Below are 26,724 nucleotides of genomic sequence, written 5' to 3' on the forward strand. Positions count from 1 at the left end.
GTTCTTTGGTGACCTGCAAAGAAAATGCTATATTTTTGTGTTGTCATAAAGTTTCCCAGACATTGAACTGTGCTTTAAAGAATCTCTGAACAATGTAGAATTATCCAGTTCAAGACTGATCCGTCTGAGTATTTTAGAACCAGAGATGATCGAATGCGGTCCAGACTGCACCAGTCAGCACCAATAAGACGCTACAGAGCAGAAGCCAACTATATCCTTTCCAGCGCCTCAAAATATAGCCAGTTGTGGTATTGCCAGTGTTTACAATAGACTCATATCTTGTCTGTCACTCGTTCTCTGTTCCATTTTTCTCTGAGGACCCACATGCTGCAACACAAAGCATCTACGTATGTAACCGAGCGTTAACAGTTCCAGATGTCTTTGTTGGCTGCTTCCATCATGGTAACAGGGCAACGACCCAAGAGCTATTTCCTATTTTACTTCCAAAAGAGCTTCAAACGTAGATACAGGGTGCTGAGGTCAAAGCACTCACCTTCACTCATAAGTATAGCTCACATTTATTTTGTCAGAAGGTCACATACCAACAGCTGGATAGTGCTTTGTATGACATAAAACATTTTTATATCATGAGATCTATTTACACCCCTCATTAAAACCGGAGGAAAGGTATTGAGGTTTTGATGTCGTGACCGTTTGAGACCTTTATACTGGTACCCATGTCCTGTCTACTCACAGTAAACTGTTAATGCCTGTCTAAACCGTAGCTTCCTGCTGAGAAGCAGAGGTGTGTTTGTGAGCTTCCACCTGCGCATCCAGGCGTGTGTGCTTGGGTCAAGCTGTTTGCAGTTGCTCGGCTTGCTCTGCGGATAAGTGACACTGCCTGTCCCTGATACCAGAGCAAATCCTCTTATGTGTGTGTGTGTGTGTGTGTGTGTGTGTGTGTGTGTGTGTGTGTGTGTGTGTGTGTGTGTGTGTGTGTGTGTGTGTGTCACAGAAAGAGAGAGTGAAGGAGCCAGCAAGCTGTCCCAGATCATCTTGTTGAAGCTAGTGTTGGTAAACACATTGCATGGTAAGCCCAGCCAAGACGGACACTGATGATTGGGCTTAGCGCTGGCTGTGTCCCCGATGGCCCCCGAGCACCTGAGGTCCGTCATTGCCCTTTGTGATACCAGGCAGCAAACCCAAACAGCAGAGCTGAAAAACAACCACAGGTCCTAGTCCCTAACAGCTAGCGTTGCCTTCACTGTTCTGTCCGTCTGTGTGTCACACACACGCGTTCTGTTAGACACAATCGCATTAATGCAAACAGGACACCCACTTGCAAAGAATCACACACATTTTGAGGGAGAGAGCATGCTCTGTGTGCATCCTGTGTCCACTCAAACAACCCCACTGTGAAGTGCCACTGCCAGTGGGGCGGCCTGACAATGTGCACATTTAGGACCTAGTGCTTGACAGCGGCTCAGAGTTTGTGGAGGAAAGCGTGGAATGTGTCCTGTGGCCAGACGCAGGCTGCTCTCAAAGGCATCTCTATTACAAGCAGACAACCAGAGCCTTATGGAATGATCGCTAGTGCTACGGATGCCTATCTGCGCTGATGTCCCACACTGAGCGGCCATGCACCCTCGTGGAAATCTACTGGCCTACGCTGAGCTCCACCTCATGGCTTAAAAACCTGATTCCTAATTCTGAGAGTAGTACCGAGTGCAGTAGCAGAGTCCCGCACTCTTTCTGACTGATTGTGACCTTAAACGCATCCAAACTGTTGATATCACATTTATGTCTCTGTAGGTATGCTTTGACCTACCTGGGCCGATGTAAACCTCTCTGAATTTCTCATTAAAGACAATAATGTTAAAAGATATAAGCAAAGGTTTTGAACTGTTTCTCTAAATGATCATCCATCTCTTATCTTTGGATCAGGGACAACATCCCACTGTGTGACAGCAGTTTCAATAAAACTGATTGTTGTGATTATTTTGAAACAAAGATAAAATCATTATAGAGCTGACATTTTAAACTAACCCTGGCATCTAACAGGGATTCTTCCTCACTAATTGACTGAGCGCGCTTAGGTAACCAGGTGTCCTGCCGATCAATGATCATTGTTGATTTAGTGGAAAAATCTTCCGATTTTGGTTAGCAGCTAATTTTCAGTAATGTATTTGCAGTAGAGAAATGGTGCCGAACATGACAGCTCCGCTCTGGTCCGTCTTCAGCTGGTGGCTCTTTATCGATACTGACAGATAAAGAGCCCTGTGATCTTGTGAAACACCAGGCACGAGCCTTGATTACCATCCCTGCTGATAACGCTGCATGCTAATCCTTGTAAACATCATGTGTCTTTGACACACTTAAGCTTATCTGTAATTGGTGTAATTGTTACTAGCATTTAACAAGATCATCTTGCAGATATGGTGAGTGCCAAAAGGGCGTTGTTATGGGAGAAGCTCCCTCAGATCTGCCTTGCTGACAGGGGCCTTAGATGGTTACCAGCCCCTCTCTTGCTGTGCTGTTAATGAAAGGCAGCCTCGAGCCAGAGCATAAATCCGATAAAAGGGGCTGGAGATGAGGGGGTCATGAAATATTTAAATATACACGGCTTCAAAGTGGAAAGGGCCTCCCTGTTCTTGTAACAGACAGACCCCCTGCAGCCCCGCTGTGGCCCCAGTCTTTGGCCTGCAACCTGCTTCACATGTAGGTCATAAAACATCCGCCGACGTTTCCACGGCTGAGCCAGCACCCGGGGAAAGGAAGCGATCAACTGATCAAACTCTGCCGGTCTGCAGCCACTCAAAGTCTTTGCCTAGTTCGGCCAGTCTTCCCTGATCTAGTGTTACAGAGAGGGGAACGACTTCTAGGTCAACCTGGTGAATCTGGACGTGGTTGTACCCTGGGTTCCCCAGCAGACACTCAGAAGCTTCTTCAGCTGTAGGACAAACGTCCCTTTCGTCTGGAGGAACCAACGCAGAGAAGAATTTTAGAGCTGAGTGGTAACCCTATGGGGAGATCTTACAGACACAACACAGATTACCTGATATGTCTTTAGTCCCAGGACTAAAGGCTCTGGCCACCTTTTCATTCTGGTGTCCCAGATATCTTTCCTTCTGTGTGCCATAAAAAGGGTCTGAACTTCAAATTTCTTTGCTTCCCATGTAGCCTCCCGCAGAAGGGAGGCTACATGGGAGGGAACAACAGCCTTATTTAGCTCGCAAAAATGCCACCAGAACCCCCTCAGCGATTGGTACTGAAGGTGGGCTGCGGATACTCTGAGAGGAGGCAGACAGAGAGGAGGTCGGTGACAGTGCAGAGGGGGGTTGTGGGAGGATGGGCTGGGACCTCCCTGCTGTCTGTCACCCTGCTGCCTTTTGAAGTCCGGGGCCCCGTCTTGTATCCCCCAGAGAGCCTATCATCGGCCCCCACTCTGGCGCTGTTGAGTACAGAGAGAGCCTTGAAGAGGCTTGTTTGAAAGGAGCATATAGGGATTGCACTGGGGGTGGCTGAGACTGCCTCCATTGGTGCCTGACAGAATGGTCTTGACAGAGCGTTTCAGAGAGCCTAATCCCCCTGACCGTAGTCTCCCAGCACTGCAAATCGCTGTGTGTGTGTGTCTGGGGGGGGGAGTTGGAAAATTTTACCCCAACACCTTAGCAGTGATTTCTTTAGTGCTTTCTTGTATCCATTTCCTTTCTAAAAGACCCAGCGGGTTGTTTCTTTCCCTTCGGTTTCCACCCTGTTTGGCTCCTTCTCTCTCTCCATCTATTCTGTCTCTCCTCGTCTCCTCCCGTTGTGTCTTCTTCTGTACTCCTTTCCTCTTTAGTTCCTCCTCCTTTATCTCCCTGCCCTCCCTTGATCCCCTTGGATCGCAGGGGGGGGGGGAAAAAGAAACAAAAAAAGGAAAATATTATCCCTGCCAGCACAGTTGCTCTTCGTTAGAATCAAATCAAGGGCTCATGAGGGGTGGAAGGGATGTCTGGTGGGTCTTCACCAATATAAAGACATGCAGATTACAGAGAAAAATTAAAGCTGGGGCTTTGCAGTGATGCGTTTTATCTGTTAGGAAACTTTCTGTCTGGGACGTGGCTCCACTCAGCTTCTCTGTAAAAACTGGGTTCCCATTGAGGGATGCTGACAGTGCTCCTGTTTTTGTCTTAAAACTAAAAATGGCATCTGGATTACATTCTACCTGTTAAAAAGGATCAATGAATATATGACAAGCAGAGCTAACTTTTTAACGTTGCCATCTGTTTCTAGATGGTACAGCAGAAAGAATTATCTATAAAATGCATTAGGATTGGATGGAGAGCATCTGTAAGCATCTACTTTAAAAACTTGAAACAGATTCTCAATTTAGCTTCAACCCAGACTTTGACTACACCGTTTGAATGCATCAATATTTTGATCCAAATCATTCCATTGTTGCTCTGGCAACTCCATTTCATTGTTCTGCTGGAAGGTCAAATTTGGATCGTGCACAACCAAGAGTGTTCTCCCTTTTCAACCTGAGCTGTGTATTGCTGCAGCTCCTCCAAAGCTACAACGTGCCTCTTGGCTGCTTCTCCAATTCACGTTTTCCTCACCCGGCCTGTCTTGCACCACTTGTGTCATTCTTTCGCATCAAATCCCAATAAAACCAATCGAATTGTAAAGTTATGAAGTGACGAACTATGAAAAAGTTTAAGGTTTGTGGATACTTCTGTAAGCCACAGTACACATTATCTTAAAAAGGGGTCATACACACACTAGGTTCTGCCTCCAAAATGATTTAGCTTCAATTTCAGAGTTAAAAATGATGACATGAAATAAGAATAAAAAATAAAAAAAAAACATTTTTGATACAAGTCATGCTTAAAAAAGAGGCCACACTTGTTTTGAGGCAGACAGCCCATATTCTCCTTTGTGTAAGAAGCACACAGAGTGACTGAGTGGTCTGAAATTATCCACGGCATTGTAGCCCACAGCCTGCATTCCTCAGCGACGTCTGTAATTTTAGGCAAAAGGGTCTCGCATTTTTCTTTTGACTGGGCAAAGTAGTGGTGAAAGGGTGTGGAGGTGTTCAGTGTGTGTGTGTGTGTGTGTGTGGGGGGGGGGGGGGGGGGGTGTAGCATTCGTGATGGAATTGAAGCATTTTTGCCAGAAAAGGTTAAAGCAATTTTCTTGTCTGCGTTGTTTTGCAAAGTGACTCCTACAGCGGCGACTTTAGACTGATGGCCGGCACAGCTGGTTTGTTCCCGCTGACAGGCCGCTCCTTTCTGAGCATGCAACGTCGACTGGATCTGATTATTGTCTTCCAGATACAGATAATGTCCGCCATTGATCAGGCCATTTATCTTGAACTCCTGCGGCCTCGGCTCGCTCTCAGAGGCCGCGGGGAGATAGGCAGATACGGATACGCAGATAACGCGGTCTCTGCAGGCTTTTAACAACCGGAAGAAATACTTCTCTGCAGCTCAACTGTCTGACGTGATTTGAGTTGGATATCTCTGGAAGCTTTAATGTAACAAAGGATCTGCTCTTAGAGGCACAACCATCGGATCTCATCGACATTCCCCGCCCTGCGTCCGTCAGTCTTAATGTTCCCAGGATGCAGGTCACATCTTTCAAGGCCTCTCAGATTTCTCTTTCTCTCCGTCAAGATGCTTGATTGATGATTCTTTTTTTTTTTCTTTTTTTTACAGAAAAGGCTGTCAACTTTTTCCAAAAGCTTCCCTCCTCTCTGCTCGAGCGCGAGTGTCCCAGTTTGTGTTACAGTTTGTCAGTGTGTGTGTTTTGCGCGCGGGGCTGTGTGTCATCCCCGCATTAATACTCGCGATGAGTGACAGATTAATTTATGTCTGACTATGTGTCTGAGGAACCGGGAAGAAAGGGCCTGTCAGTGGTGCTTGTCAGGAGGGGGGAGAGATTAGAGCCAGTTGTCATTGACAAACCGCTGAAGGTTCGAGGAGATAAGGTCGGATGGGGCGAGTTTGGGGATGAAAAAAGAAACAAAAACGTGTGAATATAACACAATAGAAATTAATAGAAATAAACACAACCATCAGACGCCGCCTTCGAATGACTGGGAGAGGAGGGGATGTTGGCAAGTGGAAGCGTGTGGGTTTGTAGGCGTGCAATTAGAGATATTTCACAGTTCTGTGCTGTGAAGTCAGCTGATGTCAAGCAACAAGCAGGGTAGGATCTAAGCCCACCTCCTTCTCTGAGAGGTGGAGGATTAATTTGACGTGTCCTTGTGAAACTGATTTGATTGTCTATCAGCAGCATACAGCATCGTTTATTAATCTGGGTCCACACAGCCCCTGAAACACGATGAATTATGGCCTCACGCTGTTTGGCTGCTACATGTTCTAATCCCTAGAAGGTTTTTATTTTTATTATTATTATTTGTTTGTTTTTTGTGAATAAATCCCTTTTGTAAAAATGCCGTGAAGAAAGCAGATTAGTTAGCTCTGTATGGCGTAGAACATGGGCGTTCGCTTGCTTTCATTGTGTCGCGTTGCTAGGATGGATGGTCGTGAATAATCAGGGAGCATTACTCACAGAACCGTGGGATCCACAGGTTTTACGGACTCCGCCTGTCAGAATCCTTTTTTTCTCGGCTTATTTCCGACTCCACTAACCTCATTTCCAGCCTGTATGATTCCAGTAAAAAACAGGATCAGCTTTAATAAGTAGCATTCAGTAACATCTAGGCAATACTATCATTCTCCTGTAATACTAATGCTTCATTTTATTAGCAAACACCTGCATGCAAATGAGACTCCAGTTATCCTCAGGTTGCCTTGTTCAAACATCACCTTGTTATTCCTCTACACACATCAGATATTTTTTTGCCCATTCTTAGCAAAACAGCTCAGATTGGACTGTTTTCTACAGGTGTTTGTCCAGGACTGCTCTGTATTTAGCTTCATCCATTTTCCAATCAACTCTTTCACCACGATGCTGCTACCACCATGTTTCACCAGGGAGACAGTGTGTCCTGGGGTGTTCAATATATTTTCTCCAAACATTTTGCATGTAGGCCCAAAACATTTGACTAGTTTTGATGAAAGGCATCTTCTTCCACACGGCAAGCCTTTGGGAAACGTTGAACTGGGCTTCTTACAGCTAACTTTCAGCAACAGCTTTCTTTTTCCCACTCTTCCTTAAATAAAAGATCTAGTCCTCTCGTGGCTGTGTATTCCTTTTCAACAATTCTTCCACTTAAGCTGTGAATGGTCCTGCAAGCCCTGTGTGCACATGACATTTTCTGGTTGAAATGGAAAAGTTTTGTTGCTTTTCTACTGTGTGTGTACACCAAAATGATGCACATTTTCTCTGAAAGCCGTACGTTTAAAAAAGGGGTTCAAGATCGGGAGGATTAAAACATCCTGGTCTCCGTTGTCGTGTCCACAGGAAAAACTGGACCTGCCTGTATGAGGAAGCCCTGACGCACGCGCAGTATGACTGCACTCAGTAGAAATCAAGCAGGGAGGGTTTGTACACATGGACATGTTGGGTTTCAAAAAACACAGCGTCTACTAGTGGAGTGTCAGGGGAATCACACTGTTTTTAGCGGTTCTACTGGTGTCTTGTGCAAGGAGATCACAACTGAGATGTGGTCATGTAGATGTGTTGACAGAAACGGAAAAGATTCCCGATTTTAATATGTTGGTGTTGTTGTGTAACCAGTCACTCAGAGTTAGTTCATTTCCTCTCTGACTCCCGTCATCTGCCTGTAGGTGGAAGGGCGTGTTTATTAGGTCTGTGATAGTAGTGTAATCTTTCCATTGGCAGATGATGGATTACACAGTGCTTGGTAAGACGCTCAAAGCTTTAGATATTGTTTTAACAGCTAACCCTGCTTTGAGCCTCGGTCTTCGTGATGCTGTTTGTTCAGTAATGTTCACTAACAAAGCACTGAGACCTTCACAGAACAGCTGGATTTAGACTCAAATTAAATTACAATCAGGAGGACTGTATTCCCTAGTACACCGACAATGACTTGCACCAGATCTTATTTAGGAGGATCTGCGTAAATGAGACACACTTTTCAGATGTTCCTCCCTCATCCATCATCTGTCCCTCTTCACAATGACGACCACATAAAATGCCACCGCTTGCAGTAGAGAGAAAACCAAAGAAAAGCTAGTCTGTGTTACTTGTCAACTCTTTCATCCTGTTCGTCCTTGTCTTTTTCGGTGCTGCTACACTTGGCCTCTTCCAGGTATGTCACTACCAGCTGAATCTGCTTCTCAGGTGCCCACATGCCTCCCTTCTCGTGACGACTTTGTCAGCTTCAGGATGCAATTCATTTTTGGAGGGGGTTCTCTGCAAAGAGAGAGTCTGGAGTCAGCAGGCAAACGTACTAAAAGCTTTTAACCGCCAGCGCTCATGTTACACTTATCAGGACGATTTCAGTGGAGGGGGAGATCTGTCATAACGGCAGGCAGGCTCATGAAGCCAAACCAGTCCCCTGCGATTGTAATCTCAGAGAGTTCCTGTAAAATTAAACCCTGGTTGGGGGGGGGAGGCAAACACGAGTGTGGTTTCTTTGAAGTTGGGAACCAACGTTCAGAAAACAGAATAAAAGATGACAAAATGTCAGCATGAAGCCGATGGTCTATAGACAGAACTTGCATGCCCAGACAGCAATTACGGAGATACATAGCACAAATGCAGACGTTGTGTTTGATCTCAGTCTCTCGCTCCCTTCCACAGACACTGTTTTTCCATGTGAAACCACGCAGGCTTGTGTGTGTGTGTGTGTGTGTGTGTGTGTGTGTGTGTGTGTGTGTGTGTGTGTGTGTGTGTGTGTGTGCGTGTGCGTGTGCGTGTGCGTGCGTGCGTGCATGCGTGTGTGCGTGCGTGCGTTCTCTTCTTTGTCAGCATTTCATTCAAAATCAAAATAATGCGCCGTGTGAGATCCGGACGCCAATTGTTTGGCAGTGTGGCTGTAATCACAGACTTGTGGTTGGTCTCAAATCTGATAATGACCGTATAAAATGGAGAACAGCAGCTTGTTCATTGCCGCTGCTGCACAGAGCCCTGAGAAGGACTGGTAGCCATTTTCTGTTAGCAGCAGCCGTATAAATACATATTAGCAAGCCGCCGTTGACGTCCTTTTGAAGCCAAACCGCAGCACGGTCTTGGTGTGTCACCCCTCTCACAGCCGCAAACATGAGAATCGATGTGGTCTAATTACATAAAACCGCCGTTAGTATGTTTACCAATTGTTTAAAAAAATATTTATAGCATTTCTTCTACGGATGCAAGAGTCCTTGGCCGTGTGGAGCTCAAAGATTTATCCACAGGCCAAGTTCATCAGGAAGCTGGTTGTTTGTTTCACTGGTCTTTCTTCCTGAACCTGGGTGGCCAGACTTTGACCCAAGATGAACCAAGGAGCAGAGCTTCATCTGGTCTTTTATCCAAGTCTTAACCCTAGTTTCTCGTGGTTTTCTTTTTTTTTGTTTGTTTTTTGGCTGAACCCAGCCAGCCAAACTTAGCGTCTTCATTACCATAAAATCCATCAGCATCGTGGTCTGAGCTAAGTCTGTTTTCTGCTCTGAAGTTGTTCAGGTAGAGCTGCCAAACACCTCTGTACTTTGGATCTATTGGATTTTTCCTCTTTCCTCCCAGACAACTATTTAATTCTTATTACACAACCTGTAAGATGTACAGCAGTGGGGGAAGAAAGACCCCGGAAAACGGTTTCTTGAAAGGGTTCTTGCCGTCGAAACTCCTGAGGAAAACCAAGCCTCCAGGATTTGGTAAAGTTACCAAGTATTTACCCCTCCAGGGCAGATTTGGGTCTGTTGTTTCTGAGCAGGAGGTTCTGTCACAGTGGGATGTGGAGAGCCTAAAACACAGACTGGAAGGCTGAATGACTCAGTGTCTCTATTTTCCCTGCTGACCTGCCTCCAGGCCAGCGCTCTGGCAGCTGATACAACTGGAAGACAGCGCCAGTGGGCTGCAAGGAGGTGGATGCTGCTCATAAAGGAGCGTTTTGTTTTTCCTCCTCTCACGGTAGCAGCACCCTGCTGGGGAATTCATTAGCGGCTGACATCATCTCACTCGGTACGAAGTGAAAGAATATCTTTCTACCCTAGCTCTCCCCTCCCTCTCTCCTCCCAGCCCCCTTCTCTCTGTCTCCTTATGTACCTCAGGAGCGCTGCTGTGACTCCTTTTGCGCGCCTTATACGCAAAAAGACTGCCGTGCGCCTTGAGCCGAAGCTTTTCGGAAGCCCAGACACACGAGTGTGTTTATCCTTTGAAGGAGTGCTACTGAGGCTGGATCCGAGTCCGCCTGGAAATCAGGAAGTGGGAGGACCCGGTCGTGCGGGCAGCGGGAGCAGCAACTCGCTGGATGAATGGGAGTTTGTCAGCTTCTTGGAATCGGATGGTGAGAGGCTGCTGCGCGCCCATGATCGGGAAACCGTTTTAGAAAGAACACGCAGCTTCAGCGAGCGTGTGAGTGCTTTCCTCTCCGGTTCGCCTCCACCCGTCTCTGCAGAAGGAAGCTGGCTGTGCGCTTTTGTTGGATCGCTTTGCTGCGCTCCGTCTCCGCGCTCAGACCCTCCCGGATCCTGATTGTTACCTCTCTCTCCCTCTCTCACTCACGGATACTTCCGACAGGAGAATAAACGGGAACAAGCCCGCTGCGCCCCGATAAAGGAAGAAGAAGTCGGGAAGCAGGGATTTTTGAATTTCTGTCGCTCCGCTGCTGTTGCAGGAGCTCTGCCGAGCGGACGCATGGTTCCCTTTGTCCAAAAAGCGCAGTAGCTGCGAGCGGCTGTGGATTCTTCTTTCTTGGAAAGGCTTGTCGTCTGCATGGCTGTGCTCCGTTTTAAGGGAATAGACTTCACCGCCTCCTGTGTGGATTATATTCTTTAAAAAGCAGAATGTGAAGCGGGACTGTATTTCCAAACAAAGTAAAGTCTCACTTTTCTGCTTTTTTTTTTTTTTTTGTAATCTTACCAAATCACAGGTATGAGCGCTGTTTTTACCTGCGTATTGTCTCATTTGTGGCAAAATGATCTTCCCCGAATAGAAACATCAGTCAGTTTATTGCTTGCATATTGGATTTTGTGAATTAATGCATGACACGTATTTAAGGACACAACGGTATATTACAAGTCTTATTATTTTTAATTGGAATTTGCAACAATACTTTGCGGCTGATGCCGCCTGAGCCGCAGCACAGTGCGCATGCAACTGTCAGTGGGCGCAGTACCAAGCTGCGCTAAAATCCGTTGTGTTTGACATTTTCGCTTAAATCCTGCAGTTAATATTCCCTCCAAAACAGCTATTAGAAATGCATTACATTTAGAGAATGCACTCGGGTCAGATTTCTTCTCTGATAAAGCTTTACGGGTGTTGGTTGTTCCGTTTCTTTCCCTTCTCTCCAAAGATCGAATCTATAAGTTACTTTTACTTCAGCGCTTTTGGTGTGAACGCGGCTATTCTTTGTGCTTTCGAAACACATGAAGCTTTTGTTGTTTAATTCGGGTTTAAATCCCCATCGCTGCACATTTCCTTCTAATACGCCGTCCCTGCTGGTGCTCTGCCGGGGAGCTTTACGCAGATCGGCTTGTCTTGTCGCGGAGCAACAGTGCCACCAAGTGGTGGGAACGGGAAGAACAGCTTGTTTTGTTTTTGAACGTGTTCCGCTCCTAGTTGGCTTGAAAACGATTAAAAACCAGCATTATATACAGTCTTATCCTGTGACATTAAGTCATTTAATTACAATTTTCTCTAAAACTGTGCTGTATATTTAGTCACTGTGCTATGTTTAGGCTGAATCCATTTTACCCATTTAAACACTTTTAGCACACAGCCCTGTGTTTTTAACAGCCAGGCCGTCCCAATTGTTTTTGCTGCAGGGACACAGCTTTCCAACTCTTAAAACCAGATTTTCCAAGGCACCATTTGGAAAGAAAGGGGTAGGAGCTGGGTCTAGAAATTATATATATATATATATATATATATATATATATATATATATATATATATATATATAGTGCATGTTAATGTTCCCCGTTAACATGCACTGATGGCAGAAAGAACACTTCTATGTATAAAGTGTTCTGAAATATATAATATTTGGTATTACTGTTAATTATTGGTAAACCATGTTAAAAATATATGAGAAATATATTTTTTCAATTCTATATTATTTTAATATGACAAAAAATAACATAAATTGTAATTTGATGCACATAAATGTATTTAGCTTTACATAATTTTTAGCGCTTCTCAGAAGACCAGGAACAAAATCCCATATTATTTCTTTGTTTAAAATATGCTGTCATAAGAACAGAAAGACAGAAACAACAAATTATTATTTTTGATGTTTTCTGATGTATTGCTCTAGAAAAATAAATGTATAAATGTGAAACATTAACATACTTAAACATTTATCAGCGTACTTTAAGTAATTGTATGTACCACGTTTGCAATATTGGAGCAACCGTATACCGTAAATAAATAAAAAACATTTTAAATAGATTGAAGTGGATTTATTTCACAGGTGACATTTAATAACTTCTCTGTTATTTTTTTTAACAAGCATAAAACGTTGTGTCTCCTCATGTCTGCTACATGAAGTTCTTTTGTGGCATATTTGGGCAATTTTTGCCGCAAAAGTTTACATGGTAGGAATCGATATAAACTGATGTTTCAGCTTCTTCAAGAAGAGTCCCATTTCTTTGTGTAATATTTTAACAGCTGCCTACATTAAGTGCCAAGAGATAGGGAGAGGACCTAACCCTAGCCTAATGTTTTCTCAGAAGGAACACTCCTGCACATGTGAACAATGGCTTTGAAATGGTTCGGTTGAAAAATAATTTTGTACTTTACATCATTTTTGCTAATTTACTTCTTATCTTTTCTAGGTTTCCGATGCCAGTTCAGAGAAATTTTTCAGCACAGCTACAGCTAAAGGTACAGACTTTTTTTTTCTCACTGTTATTAAATGTGTCTGTGAAGGTGCAGGTGCATCATGGTCTTGCTGATACTCTTGAAGGTTATACGTTCTCAAGGTGCTCTGTCAGATGCACCAATCAAACAGCCAAAGACTGAATTCTGCCAATTTTAACCAGCTCTGATCGGTGATCACCCGATCATATTCTCTCAGTTTTGAATTTTCTTTGTCCAATAGATTAAATTGATCATACTATGAAATGCATTTTCCAAGATCTTGATTTTGTTTAAAGTTTTTGAGTTTAACAAAGAAATCTGATATGGGTTGGGAACACATGCTTTGATGCATAAATGGGGAACCTTGTCATTCTTTTTTTTTTCTATTGGATTACCCCAGAACATTAACCTGCTGCCAATTTGTGCTGTTTTATGTTTTAGATCCCTTTAAAAATTGGTCAGAATCAGAATTGGCAAGACAGACCTTTAAACGTTTTTTTGGAAAACCGGCTATTGGCCTAGAAAAGCCGGGTTGGTGCATCTCTACCCCATAAGGCTGTATTGTTATTCTAAACAGATGTCACACATATAATCCATTTAACCCTGGCAGAGCAAAACTGAGAAGCAGCTTGACATTTTGACACAGTTATCGTCCATAAAATGTTACAGCTATAAATACTCTGAGGCATGCCTGCACGATGCCATGTATGTAACATTAGCGTGTAGCGGCTAGCGGCTGCAGTGACCTTTTGTCGCAGACAGAGCAGGAAAAGGAGGATTTTCTGATCCTGCAGGGAATTGAGTGAGGGCAGGAAAAGCATATGTTTATGGTCTCAGTGTGCCAACACCACATGTGACCTCATTATCAAGTCACTAATTTGCTGTTAAAAGCAGCCCTATTTTCTCTGGCTCTGGAATAATGGAGGTGCCCCGCGTGAATGCACATTCCTCCGTAACGGGGGGGTCACCGTGCGGGGCAGGAGGGGACACTCTGAAACCAGGGTTATGACCTCTTCATGGCTGTGGCTGAAATGGGGCAGATTGCCGATGATAACGGACCGCCATGCTCATTTCCCACATTCTGGCATTCGTTTCCCTTTGGTGCTTGATTTTTGCCGTGCAACGAGCAGCTCAATAACCACAGCCTAACAGGGAGGTTTCCTTTTGAACGTGCTCCTCTGTGGACGGATTTGGATCCCCTGAAAGGATTAAGACCTCTTTTGTGCAGCCTAAACCAACAGAGGGCCACCCTCTCTCCCCCTCAATGAAAGGACCTCAGTCGGGAAACAGTTCACAAAATCTGCTTTCTCTCTGCTCTGCGATAGACCAGTCTCTTGGCCTCAATTTGCATTTAAATATCCCTTCTTTTCATCCTTTCTACTATCGCCATCTCCTCCTCCTGCCATATGCTAATGCATGTTGCTATTGCAGGAGGCGAGTAAAAGAATCCAGGTGCACGGGGAAAAAAGAGCTTTGGTATTTTCATGGAGGTTGGTGTTGGGATTAAAAGAGTCGGGGAGGTTTTTGTTGGAAGGGATTACCAGCGCTCTAATGCAACCCAAACTCAGGATAAGTGGCAGCTCCAACAGAAATAGCGACAGAGAGCTCGTTTGCAGGGTGCTCAGTGTCAATATTTGCCTAAAGGCAGGTGCAAAAAGTCCCCATTTGTTTGCCGGATCTGACTCTATTTTTTTTTTTGTACAAAAAAAAATGTAAATCTCTCTCTAATCCTCACCCTGAGAAAGTAAATAAGATGAAAACAGCATCCGGACAAAGCTATATTATAATAATTGACCTGTTTGGTGATTAAGTGATTATCCACAAGATGCGTAATAATAACCTCCATGCTGCAGAACAGGCTAGTTAGAAAAGTAAAATGTCAGACTCATAATAAAACCTCTGATTTCTGGAAGATAAACCAAAAATGCAACTAACACTACAGTGAAACCCTGAAAGTTGGGACAACAGGAGACAAACTACAACTTAAACTGATTTAGACTGATATTCAGCTGCTATTGTTTTGAAAATAAGCCCATGGTAATCTGAGGTGTTATCAGGGGTTTTTTTTCCCATCGTTCAGCTTGTTCATCTGTTCCATATTTGGTCCTGCTCAAACAATGTGTATGTTTTCAGTTTTGGACCTTTCATACCCAACGTTTCTGGCTAGAAAGAGGACCAAGCCCGCCCCAGAACATTTCATTCTGTGTTAATTCATACCTTAGAAATATTGTGTACCCACTTCCACAACCAACAATTTAAAGTTTGTTTTCATCATGTACGTGTGGTGTAGTGTAGTGTAGAGAAAGGTAGTTTTGTTCAAATTCAGTAAAAAAAAAAAACTCTAGTAATTAACTTCAATATTAAACCTAATATTATAAAAGAAATCCTGAATAATAATCATATGGATATGATATAGAATATATGGATATGGAATCCTTCGTTTACAGTTATGGAGTGAAGGTAGAAAGGAGTCCTGATCATATCGCCTCTTAGCCATTTCCTGCTCTTGCTGTTTTGGTCTCGCTATCATACCCATAACTTCGTTGAGTATGAAATGGAGCCGTCCACCTTGACAATCAGTGATTTAAAGTATATTTTCATAATCGGTCAGAAGTCTTCTGTAAGGGTGTAGAGGTAATATCGACCTGCATCAGGTACCTTAGTTATTCTTTTGTTGATCAGGGATCAGACACTGTAGCGTTTCATCATAGCCAACTCCCCCGACCCCAAAACCACACACACCAATAATGCAGGAGCTGTACATGAGACCTTTTCAGAAGATAATGGAACTCGTGAGAAGGTTGCTTTTTTTCAGATGGTTTCCTTCCATCTGGTCAGAAGTGCTGTCTAAAGCTTAACGTTCCCATCAGTCTGTAGTGGCTTCTGTGCTTTACCTCCTTCCTTCCTGCTCACTCGGGCTCCACTTTGCCCAGGAATGGATTTCATTAGCTCCGAGTCATTAAATGTTATCTCTAATTACCGCGGTTGTCGATGCACCTGCAGGCGTCAGCTAGCCAACCTGATTCATTTACTCTGCCTGAGAGCAAGCAGCAGTCAGAAAGTCTATCGGCCGCTGGAGAAATAAACAGCTATTCTGGAGTCCGGGCCGTTCCCAAGCCGGCGTGGGTGCAATTCAGACAGAGAACCTCGTTAGCGCAGAGACTGCCGTCCAGGGAGAAGGTGGCGACTCTGACAAAGCAGCACTGCATGTCACCTCAAAGGTCTGCAGACATTTCTAGCAGATGATTAAAGCTGTGTCCAAGCACTAAAATACCCTGCCACCTTCTTCCATCCTTTATCATTCTGTCAATCCACACGCTGTCAGAGGCACTGAGTCACGCTGCATTCTTCGGTTGGATTAGGATAACTGGATTGACATTAAATGGTGCCCAGTGGAGTTTATTTCAATTCGTGAACATTTTCTCATCAGTGAGCTGCAGTCTGGGGGATCTTATAGATCGTGTTAGGATGTATGATTTATGATCGACTCAACATTGAAAATAAAAAAGCTTTAATTTGAAAATTTTCAGTCCAAATGCAGTGCATATATTTTTTTTGCTGTGGGAGCACTGGAGATGCACCAACCAATCAGTGATCGGCAGGTCAGATACTGAAACTCTTCCTATTTTCACTCTCTAAACCCAGCAACCGACAGCATATACATCAATGCACTGTGTGAGCTTGATCAAAATCAAATAAGGGGAAAAATACTTCCTCTATCAGGTTATCTCTTTTATGTTTTATGGGTGTTAACATGGAGAAAAAAAGAGATTGGAATCTGGTAGTCAAACTGCGATGAAAACCAAAAATTAGCATTGAGCCTGGAAAGGCCTGATCGGTGAATCTGTCCTTTTTGAACCATACCCCCTACATTCATAAAGCACTTTAATTAACCAAGGTCACATAAGCAATGAAAGAAAAGGAAATTCAACACGTTTTGAAAGATAGGCTAAAAAAAAATTGTACCCAAAAAAGTAATGTGGTGTGAAACGAATTAACTTATTCAGATTATAGGAGATGATCGTAAATGATTGGCAGTCAAAGCAGATATGAACTGTCTCCAGTTAGGGGATATGAAATGGCCAATATCAGATGCCGCTTTGCTTGTTTGTTTTTTTTGTTGGAGATGTACAAATTGGACCGAGATCAGAATCGACTAATGTGTCTTCGGATTTGGTCAGTGTCCGGCAGGCCAATAGTTTTATGTCTATTTACATATAAGAACGGGATAAGTTTGTAATTCCTTCATTTATTTGTAATTTGTTAATATTCTCTAGATTCATAAACCACTACCTCTATCAAAAGATTGGCATTTCTGCTCTATCATCTTTAGAAAAAAAGATAAGAATTGGTCAAAATTGGAACCAGCAGATCGGCTCTCAATGAAAACCAGAAATCAGTATCAGCTAGGAAGCGCCTGATCGATGCAGCTCAAGCAAGCACTTGTGTTTCTTTTAAAAATTCATCTGGTAGACATATCGCAGAATGGTGTCCCTCATGAGACGTCTCCTGCAGCTGTGTGTTCGATGTGAGACGATGAGGAGTTCAGTGCGGGGGTGAATGAAAGTGCACGGCGCAGCGCTTCCCGCTTCCCCCTCTCAGCACAGGGCTGATTTCAGCATGCTTTACTGGAGTTAATGTGAAAATGAAGCTGCGCTACAGCGAGACCCCAGGCTGACGCCGGTGTGAAGAGCTCCACCGGTGAAGTGTGTCAGGCTTGAGTACGCCCGTCACCGGGGGAGAGAATAATGTGCCATGTGGAAGGTGTAATTTGCGGCGCTGATGGCATTGTTTAAAAAAGATAGTGGAAATGGAGAAGCGGAGGTGAACTTTTGTGGCACATATCAGAGCTGAAGAGCTCCCTGGATTGTCATAGAGAGCTCCGCTGGCAGCAAAATTGCCTGTGAGCGTATTACCCCTGTGTGGGAGGGAGCCGAGGGCTTGTTTTTCTCCGTTTCCTGAGAGGAGGACTGGTGATAGAGCCGTGTGTGCTTCCAGGCTGCGGGCCGCCACCTGCTGTAATCTCAAGTGATATAGAGAGCAACAATCACGCCACAAATCACCCTGGCAGCTTCCTAACTCACTCAGCCGACTGGAAAGTGAGGGCTGGCCTTTCACAGCACCAGTGTTGGTTTACTGCCCCCGGGCTCCCCGCTCTGCCCTCGCGCTGACCTCTGCCGTCTGTGTGGGTTTGAGTGTCGAGAAATCAAGGCCGCCTGTGGAACTTGACCGGATGCACAGTGGAAAGATGACCTGACTGCTATTGGCCTTTTGTGCATTCAGGGAAACGGCTGCAGTCAGAGGCCGCCTCTGTGATGTCACTAGGACTGCTGGTGTAATGCATTGTTTTCACTCTAAACAGGCCTGACTGAAAAAGAAGAAGAAGACGAAGAAGTCCTCTTTGCTTGTGTTGGTTAACTTTCCGTTTCTTGAAGCATGTAAGCTCTGTCCGAGGGGAGAGGGAAGCTCAATATCCTGTGCTGCTCCGTGCTCCATCCCTCCTCCCCAGGCCGGGGACCAGGGAGACAGAAGCTGTATTTCATGGCAGCGAAAGGGGGCCACTCCAGCCATACCTCACTGCTGACACAGCCAAACAAAGGTTAACAAATCAAGGGAAGCACTGGCTGATTTACCGCCCTGTTGGCGCAAACAATAGGCCCAGCCCCCGTGGAAAAATGAAAAATGGCAACATTTCCAGCTGTACACGGTTCAAAATCCCATCTAAAAGCCCATATTGATTGCAGCTCATTAGTCCAGCATCTCCTGTTTGGTTTCAAATGAATCTGGCTTTAGTTTTATGAGCCAAACCTTTTTTTCCCCCTTTAATAGTCCTGCACAGAAACGGCTCTTATACAAATGTTTGGTTTGCTAAATGTAAGCAGAAAGATGTAGAGATTTCTGATGGATATCTGAGTAAATGAATTAGTACATTTGGGAGCCCAGTCAGTGAGAGGATGCTTTGAAAGGGTCTGTTGGTGCTCGCTGTGCAGTGTGTGCCAGACTCCCTCTGTCCTCTCCTGCAGCACAAAGAGGTCATTCAGAGTTTGTTCCCTCGGTCCCTGAGGTTAGAGACTAAGTAAATCCATCCATCTTAATGCACTTATTTCAGCACCAGGAGAGCTGCAGGGAGACTGTGTAAACACTCCTATATCCGACATGCCAGGCTAAACCCGAAGAGCCTGGAACCCATCAGGCCAAAATTAAAGGTCTACATCTCAAACACAAACATTTGAATGGGCTCAGCTCCAGAGATCAAAGTGAAAGGCCTTAGATTTCCTGCTGCCTCACCCCCCCCCCCCCCCCCCTCGCTTCCCGTGTCTGCCACGCTAAGAAATGTGGCGGTTTAGCAGCCAGCCAGCCAGCCTATACTGAACACGTCTATGGTACCACTGTGGTGGATTGTGCAGCGGTCCAGGTAACGCAGGCGGATTAATGTAAGCACGTTGAGCTTATTAACTAGTGTGGATTGATTTCAGGGGAAATGGAAAGAACCACAAGAACAGAAATCTCCTTATTTGGCTCTAACATTGTTTTCTTTTTTGTTTTTTTGTGGGATTTTTTTTTATGGATTGTTAGGGATTTATGAAACAAGGCTTTGCTGAAAAGTTCAAAGTAGTTACTATCTTACCTGCAGCAGATGATTGCCTTGGCGTCTTTATTTATATAAATCCAGATTAGTTGAAGTTAGCAGCTAGGCCCAGTGGGGATAAAGGCAAACGCAGCGTTCTATCGTCTTAAAACAGCTGTAGTCTGAAAAATGTCAGAGCAGTTGACGCAAACTCTGTTTTACAAACCTTTACATCTACCCAACATTTGCACCAGAAGCCACTGATTGCTTAAACAGGAAATGGAGGTAGGAGGCAGAGCACCACCAGTGGTCTGAAACATGCAAAGCACTACACTCCAGTCAGGAATTAAACACAAATAGCATTCACATCTTTTTACTTTTTACTCCACTTAACAATAAGGCAAAAATAACCTTTTATTTTAGCTACACTGTGTTTTTTTTCCATGTCACCATGTCATGTGCTGACATGAGGATGCCACCAACTAGGGAAAGTGAAGAAAGAGGTGGAGGTGTTGAAAGCAGCACTCTCCTTGCCCCAGGAGACGTCCCCTCCCCTTCACCAGCAGCATTCACTGATCCAATGTGGCATTAGCCAGTCTCCTGCCAACTGTGCAGCATTAGCAGGGTCAAAGCACCACACACACACACACACACACACACACACACACACACACACACACAGCCATTCCCAGCTCGCTGCTGGTGCGTTCAGGACAATTATGCCTGAATCGGTCTTTGGTCCCTGTGGCTGAGGTGACATTGCCAAAGAGCAGGAGAGAGCCGACCACCTTAATGAGGCCACATGGTACCTCGGAGGTGCATGTGTGAATGCATAAGAGAAGGAGTGGCAGTCTGAAATGAGCCCGCCTTTTATTGTAATCCACCATGTGTGTGACAGCAGCACTCTCATGCCTCAGAGCTTTTTTTTTTTCCTACTGGTCCTGTTAGCCCCATGTTCTCTGCGAAAAGATGGTCCTACTGAATAACACAGGCAGACATTGTACAAAGACTGAAATTACCACGACAGATAAAGAAATTCACATAAAATAGCTGTTTCTATAGTGCTTAAAAGGTTACGCAAACATCAATCTTTTGACTTTATCTTTAGAATTAATATTGAAGTCTCTCGTTTGGAAGTTTTCAGCCGACTGAAGTAAAAAGAAATGGATCACCTAGTTCCAGTTGTTATGGGAGGCCCTACGGCCCTAAGGCCCTACAGCTGGGAGGCAGTGGAAGCAGCTCCCCGTTTGGTACCCACGCATCACCATTAGTGACCACCCTGCACTGCAGAAATCCCAGGTTTTTACAAGTACTGAGATTATCTGAGCCATGGTATGAAGTTCCCTCTCAACAGCATTCTAGTGGGCTAATTACAGCGGCTTTATGTAAGCAAGGATATAAGCTACAGTTGTCCGTGGCTCATTTAAAGCTCATACCTTTGTCCTTACTACTGACGGTGATGCTAGTCTGAACATAGAAACGGTATGGGTCAGGTGTAGAACATGTTCTGAATGTGCCCTTTAACAAGCTTAACGGTGGTATACTTTTATTTTTAATGCATGTGTATGTGTGTGTGTGTATTAGGTCTATAAATCTACCGATGTATTGTTACATTCCCAGATCCACTGCTGTCTTGTAGTGGTGCTGTTTGTTGTAAGGGAAGTTGTCAGGTGAAGGCTTTTTCCTTCCCACTCCTGTGATGCCAGAAGAAAGAAGTGAAAGTGTAAAGACAGAAAAGCTCGGCGAGAGCAAGAGCACAGAGACTCTGATCAGGATTGATGAAAGCACGGCTTTAATTGCTCCCAGTAGAAAAGAGGTTAGCTTTTTTCCCCCCCTCTTCTCACCCTCTCTGATTCTCATAAATATGCAGTGCAGAAATAAAGCCCTGATGAGCCTCAGGGCAGATTAGAGAAGGCTGCAGAGCAGAATCCGGGTTTGTTAGCAACACTCCATAGATCCCTTGCATGTGTTTCTGCCCAGCACACACACTGCATGGCTTTCATCCTTGTCAACCCACATTTCATTATTTGGCCACAGACCTCTGTCTCTGTTCAATCAGCCATCGGGTGTGCTGGGAAGCTGTAGCTTTCAGATCGCAGCTCAACATCTCCCCCTTGTGTTGGGTGTTCTCAGAAGAAAGGGAGCTACCGCTGAGCAGATCGGCTGAAGACGGCATGTTTAAAATGTGGTAGATGTTTAGCATGTGTGTGTGTGTGTAAAGTTAGAACAGCATCCTGGGAAAGAAATGTTAAAACATGTGTATTTGATCTAAACAAAGTAGAACGAACAGCAGAATTTTCCATTTTATCACCATCTTTTAGTTCATCATCACAGGCTTTTGGCCTCTGTTCTTAGAAGCCTGCCCAGATCTATCAACATCCCTCAGACTGTCACCATCTGGTACAGATTAGGAAGCTTCTGGAGGGAGCTATTTGATTTCAGAACTCTAGCATCCCCTCCTCCTTCCACGTGTCAGATTTTACTGTAAACAGTGTCAAACAAAGCACTAAAACCCCAGAATTGAGCGGGAGGGCGGGGTGAGTTCGCTGCTTTAAGCCTGAAGCAAACGACCCGTTGTTCCAGTATGGACGGCACGTCTGGTTTAGCTCTTAACTTGCTGAGACGGGGGCTCTGATGGGCCATTTAAAGGCAAAGCTGGGAAGCCATGTTCTCTAAAGCCTGAGCTCAAACGGTTTGCAGAGCGCTGTTGTGATGCATGAATCCCCTTGGCCACATTTGACACTAGCGAGCCTGTCTGAGCCCGTGTCTTCACCGAGGAGGCCCCGAACAGAGCCTGCATTGTTCCTCTGAAGTAACCCAAGCTCAGGCCAGCCTCTGCCCAAAGGGGGATATCAAGTTGTTCTCTCCCCACCAACACCGCAATCCTAGTTTAAGCTCCGGGGCTTTAAGAGGGAGCAGAGAGGCAGCTGACTGTTTGGATGACGGCGCAGTTCAAATAAACAGCTCAAATCCTCCCCAGCCTCCCCTACACCAGCCCTCCCTCGCCAAGTATCCCAGTCCCACAGCTATAGCTCATGGCTGTGGAGCATGCCAGCAGCGCTCAGCGTGTTTGTGGTGTTCTCCTGAAAAGCCCGGTTGACATGGCTGTTCAAGGGTTAGAGAGCAGCCTGGGCGCCGAGACAGGAGGCTGACAGCCTCGGCCTGGTGTGCTCGTCCGAAGCTCTCAGTCCTTCTGTAACCACACCAACTCTTTGCACAAAACAAGAACGAGTGAAAGTGAACGCCGTTCAGAGGAGAGATGGCTAATAGCGCCTTGGTTTCTGGCCCAGAGTGTCTCGCTAATATGACTGCAGCGAAACCTGAGCGGGGAGGGGGCAACGAGACGGCGCTCGACGCACACGCACGTAGACACGCTGGCTGCCTCTGTAATGTCAGCGAGGGCTTAGGAAGAGAAAAGGCTACATGCAAATTGATACTTCGCCAGATTTACAGCCATTCGATCCCCGCGCCCAAGCTGTTATCCCTGAGGAATGAGTTTTTCTCAAATCGTTTCAACATCAAGTACAAGCTGCGTTGAACCTGATCTTTGCAGGCTGCCTGATTGCGCTGTTACAGATGTGTGTAAAACCAGTTGGCCTATCTGAGCGTAAGAGAAAGAGGCCCAGACTGATGACACTCTGGGGACAGATTTCTCTTTCCATCCCTCAGTCTCTCGGCGAAATGATGATACTGTCGATGCGTGAGCTCATGCTGTAATCCCCCTCGCTCCTGCATGCCAGAAGCTCTCCCTGGTTCTAGATAGAGAAGGGATAACAGAAAGTGGGAGCATAAGACAAGAACAGAGGGCTTTTTTTATCAAGCCAAAAGAGTGGAGCATCAACACACCCATCATTCAGTTGAAGACACGGCAAACAATCAAAGTGGTCCGTTTTGAGGTGGGTATTTATTTGGTCTAAAAAAGGCCCTGAGCAGGAGCACCTCATCGCACGTTGCTTTGCTGATTCAGACATTGGACATGCACCCAGGGTGGCACTGAAGGGGGGTGTTTGTAACTAGTTGGGGGTTTTTTGACGAGCATGTGGCTGTAATTGAGAACCGGCAGTTGCGTGTTTGAAGCCGGTTAGTTCTGCAAGCGACTGGCTATTGTTTCTCAGAGCTGACAGGATGACTGACAAGAAACACGTGTCGCAGGGCCAGTCGGTGCGTGGCGAAATGCTTGGATCTGAAAACGCCTTTATGCCACAACGTCCAGTTGTTGTTTCTAAGACGTCTTTATTTCCATTCCGAGATCATTTTACCTCCTGCATGAATTCGGGTAATTGGTTTAAGAGGGTCATTTGATTTATGTCTAACTTTACATGTATAAACACACCTACACTGGGTTCAGAGAGTTACTTTCAGACACTAGTCTCAAGACACGTTTGCTTTTTTTAGCTGCTCGTCTCGGCGCAAAATCATTGGAGAATGTGAAGCTGAGCACAAACAGAAAAGTTGTGAATAGCTGCAGTGGTGACCAGTGTATTTCAGTAACTTTAAACAAAAGAAATGTGCTCCACATCCACTTGACTTCTGAACGTCACACTAATCAGAACTTTCTGGACAATTTCAAAGCTCCATTTGTTTTGCAAGTCTTTCTAAAATAATGAATTAAACTGATTCCAAGTTCTGTTTTGGAACTATAAGAAAACATAATAATAAGATTAAAAAGGTGTTTTATACAGGTGTCCTGTTCTGATCAGCCAGTAAATATTTACTAGACAAAATAACTACAGAATTCACAGGTTGTGCTGTTTTTAGCATCTTATAGCAGCGATTAGCAGGGCTTGCTTTATTGAAATGGCGGTCTTCACGTATAGATTCCAGAAAATGTTGATCCTCAACTTCAGTCAGACATTTCCAAAAGGCTACTAACATTTCCTAGTCCAGTAGGTTCCCTGACAGACAGTTCAGAAAGATTAAAGCTAAAAAGAAAAGAGTGCAATTGTGCTGTAGTCTGTTCAGCAGTCCTGTTATCTGCTGACAGCCTATCAAACACAGCCTGAACATTCACGGCTCATCGTGTTGTAGGAAACATTGGAAACGGATAACTTCTGACGTCCCTGTGCTCTGACATCGTTTTAAACACCTCCCTAATACATTAAAATGTCTAACTTTAGATCTTCTCCCAACAGTCATAACATCCACACTTAAGAGTGTTGTTGCTGTAATGACCTGGTAGAACATAGGTGTGGTGTATTCACGGATGGGAGAAAAAAATCAGACTTTAGAGTTTGGGCAGGTGCCAGTGAGAGCTGATCAGACTTAAAATCACCTGACCTGATCTCACCCCCAGCTGATTTGTCGGTGTAGTCAAACACCTGCGCATTAGCTAAACTGCTGATTGCAGCGATATCGTTTACAAAACTAAAAAAAAAAAAAAACTGGTTTAAATATTACATAAAGATGGCATCTTATGTTATTGGAAGTTGATATTTTATATAATAATTGAACTGTATTTAACTATGAAGAGAACAGGCAAAGAAAGGAGCCATATTCCAGGGCCTGTTGGCAAAGTGAGACACTGCAGGATGCTAAGCAGCATCAGTATTTTGGGGAAGGACATCCAGAGAGAGAAAAAAACAGCCACCTGTAACTTTTCTCTCCTCGCTATCAGTGACTTCAGGCCACGAGAGCGCTTCCATCTGCTGGACATGTTTGGTATAAATGCTCCACAGCTGCCTTGTCTTTCGGTGCGGCTTTACACCACTGTGACAGTGTTTGTGTGCTGACCCATTGCTGTGAACTGGATGGATCTCACACATTACATGCTGCTGTTATTTCAAAGCCTCAGTGAGTCTGGACATGACAGCCAAGCCTGTAGAGAATCTGTCAGCTGCCAGCTCCGAGCGCCCCCCCGAGAGCTGCCCTGTGCAGACCCCTGGCTGGAGACGTCTGGCCAGCTTTCCACCCGGCCCCTCTGCTGGTCACCTGTGCCAGCATGCCCATCATCAAGTCCCTGTCCCAGCTCTTCTCCATTTACGCTCCCTGCAGCCTGACCTCACACCCTAAGGGATATATAAAGATTTGTTCTCAAAAGGACAGCTAGAAATGGGAAACCGCCAATCCGACAGCTACATTCTCATGTGCACGCAAAGACAGTGATGGGGTGGGGGGGGGATTTCAAGAAAAGTGATCAAACATTAAGGCCCTGGGAGAATGCTTGAGGTGGCGGGAGTCTTCATGTGCTGTCGGATGCGACGCTAACTGTGAGGGTGAGAAACAGAAGCAGTTAGGAGCCATTACAGGAACAGCTGTAATCAGAGCCACTGTGGGTGGAAGAATATGTTCGCTGCAGCTCCCTGTTAGCAAATGTGTCCTTTATGACTTGAGAGCGCGGAGACAAAGAACGTCCTGTCAACCAGACAGTATGAATGGAGCGCAGATGGATGCTAGCGAAGGTAGGAGGCAGAACAGAGCAAGTTTCTTTCTCTTTCTTCCTGCTCCATTCTGTCACCGTGCTTTTTTTCCTCCTTTCTGTGGCCCTTTCACGCTGTCATACAGAAAATGTGTGTAAGTGCTTGTTCTTTGTGGTCTGGCAGCTGCTCTTCTATGGCTTTTACATTTGTCAGGGAAGCTCAGAACATTCAGTGGCTTATGGAGACCAATTACCAAAAATTGCAGCCATTTCACGGAGGATAACAGTCCCAGACGGTGTATCTGCCTCGAGTCATGCGCTTGTGTGTTGGTTAACCGCCCACTCGGTGCTCCGTGACATCACAGCATTTACCAACACTATTTTTACATGGATATGCACTTGCTTCGGCTTCCCAGCTTGTTATACAAAATTCATAACCCAAATGAGACAGGCATGAAATATAAATGTCCAGAGTGTAAGCCTAACCCCTCCACCCCCCCCCCCCCACCCCATGCTTTTGGCCTTTTGAGTAATCACAGCTTGTTAAAGCAGCAGTTTGTGTTACCGTGAGGCGATATCCACATGCTGTGGTGTTCTCGCTGAAAAACTACACATGTCACGCTCTCGCCGCCAGAATAGTTGCTCTACTCGCCTACTGCCTCCCTCCCATACCACCAACTGTATTCCTGTTTAGCTTTCCACTCTCCTTACCGAGCCCTCCCCCCGGGAGCCGCTAATAAAACAGCTCCAGTCTGAGACCCTCCACATGGCAGGATGTCCAGGCTGTGTAACCCTGCACCCCTCTTGGCTCTTGCTGTCGAGAGCTGCTGACATGACACAGTCTGTATCGGACAGAGGGGGAGCTTATGCCCCTGAACCCTGAACTTCTTTTTGGAAATGGACAGACACTGAGCTATTTGAACAACTCCTCGCCGAGGGGATGTTC

At 45.1% G+C, this 26,724-nt stretch overlaps 1 protein-coding gene across 14 annotated transcripts in view; it reads left to right on the forward strand.

Annotated features, from left to right (window-relative positions):
• auts2a (activator of transcription and developmental regulator AUTS2 a) overlaps positions 1–26,724 on the forward strand; it is a 436,359-nt gene that overhangs the window by 384,021 nt on the left and 25,614 nt on the right. For 13 of the 14 annotated variants that reach the window (XM_036143442.1, XM_036143441.1, XM_036143446.1 and 10 more), the window contains one exon: positions 12,831–12,879. In XM_036143442.1, the coding sequence (XP_035999335.1) occupies positions 12,831–12,879 (49 nt within the window). Of the gene's footprint in view, positions 1–12,830; positions 12,880–25,642; positions 25,822–26,724 lie in introns of those variants that run through there. The other variant, XM_021317877.2, reaches the window with a different exon arrangement.

The sequence above is a fragment of the Fundulus heteroclitus genome, chromosome 11 (assembly GCF_011125445.2).
Source record: "Fundulus heteroclitus isolate FHET01 chromosome 11, MU-UCD_Fhet_4.1, whole genome shotgun sequence".
NCBI classification, from domain to species: Eukaryota; Metazoa; Chordata; class Actinopteri; order Cyprinodontiformes; family Fundulidae; genus Fundulus; species Fundulus heteroclitus.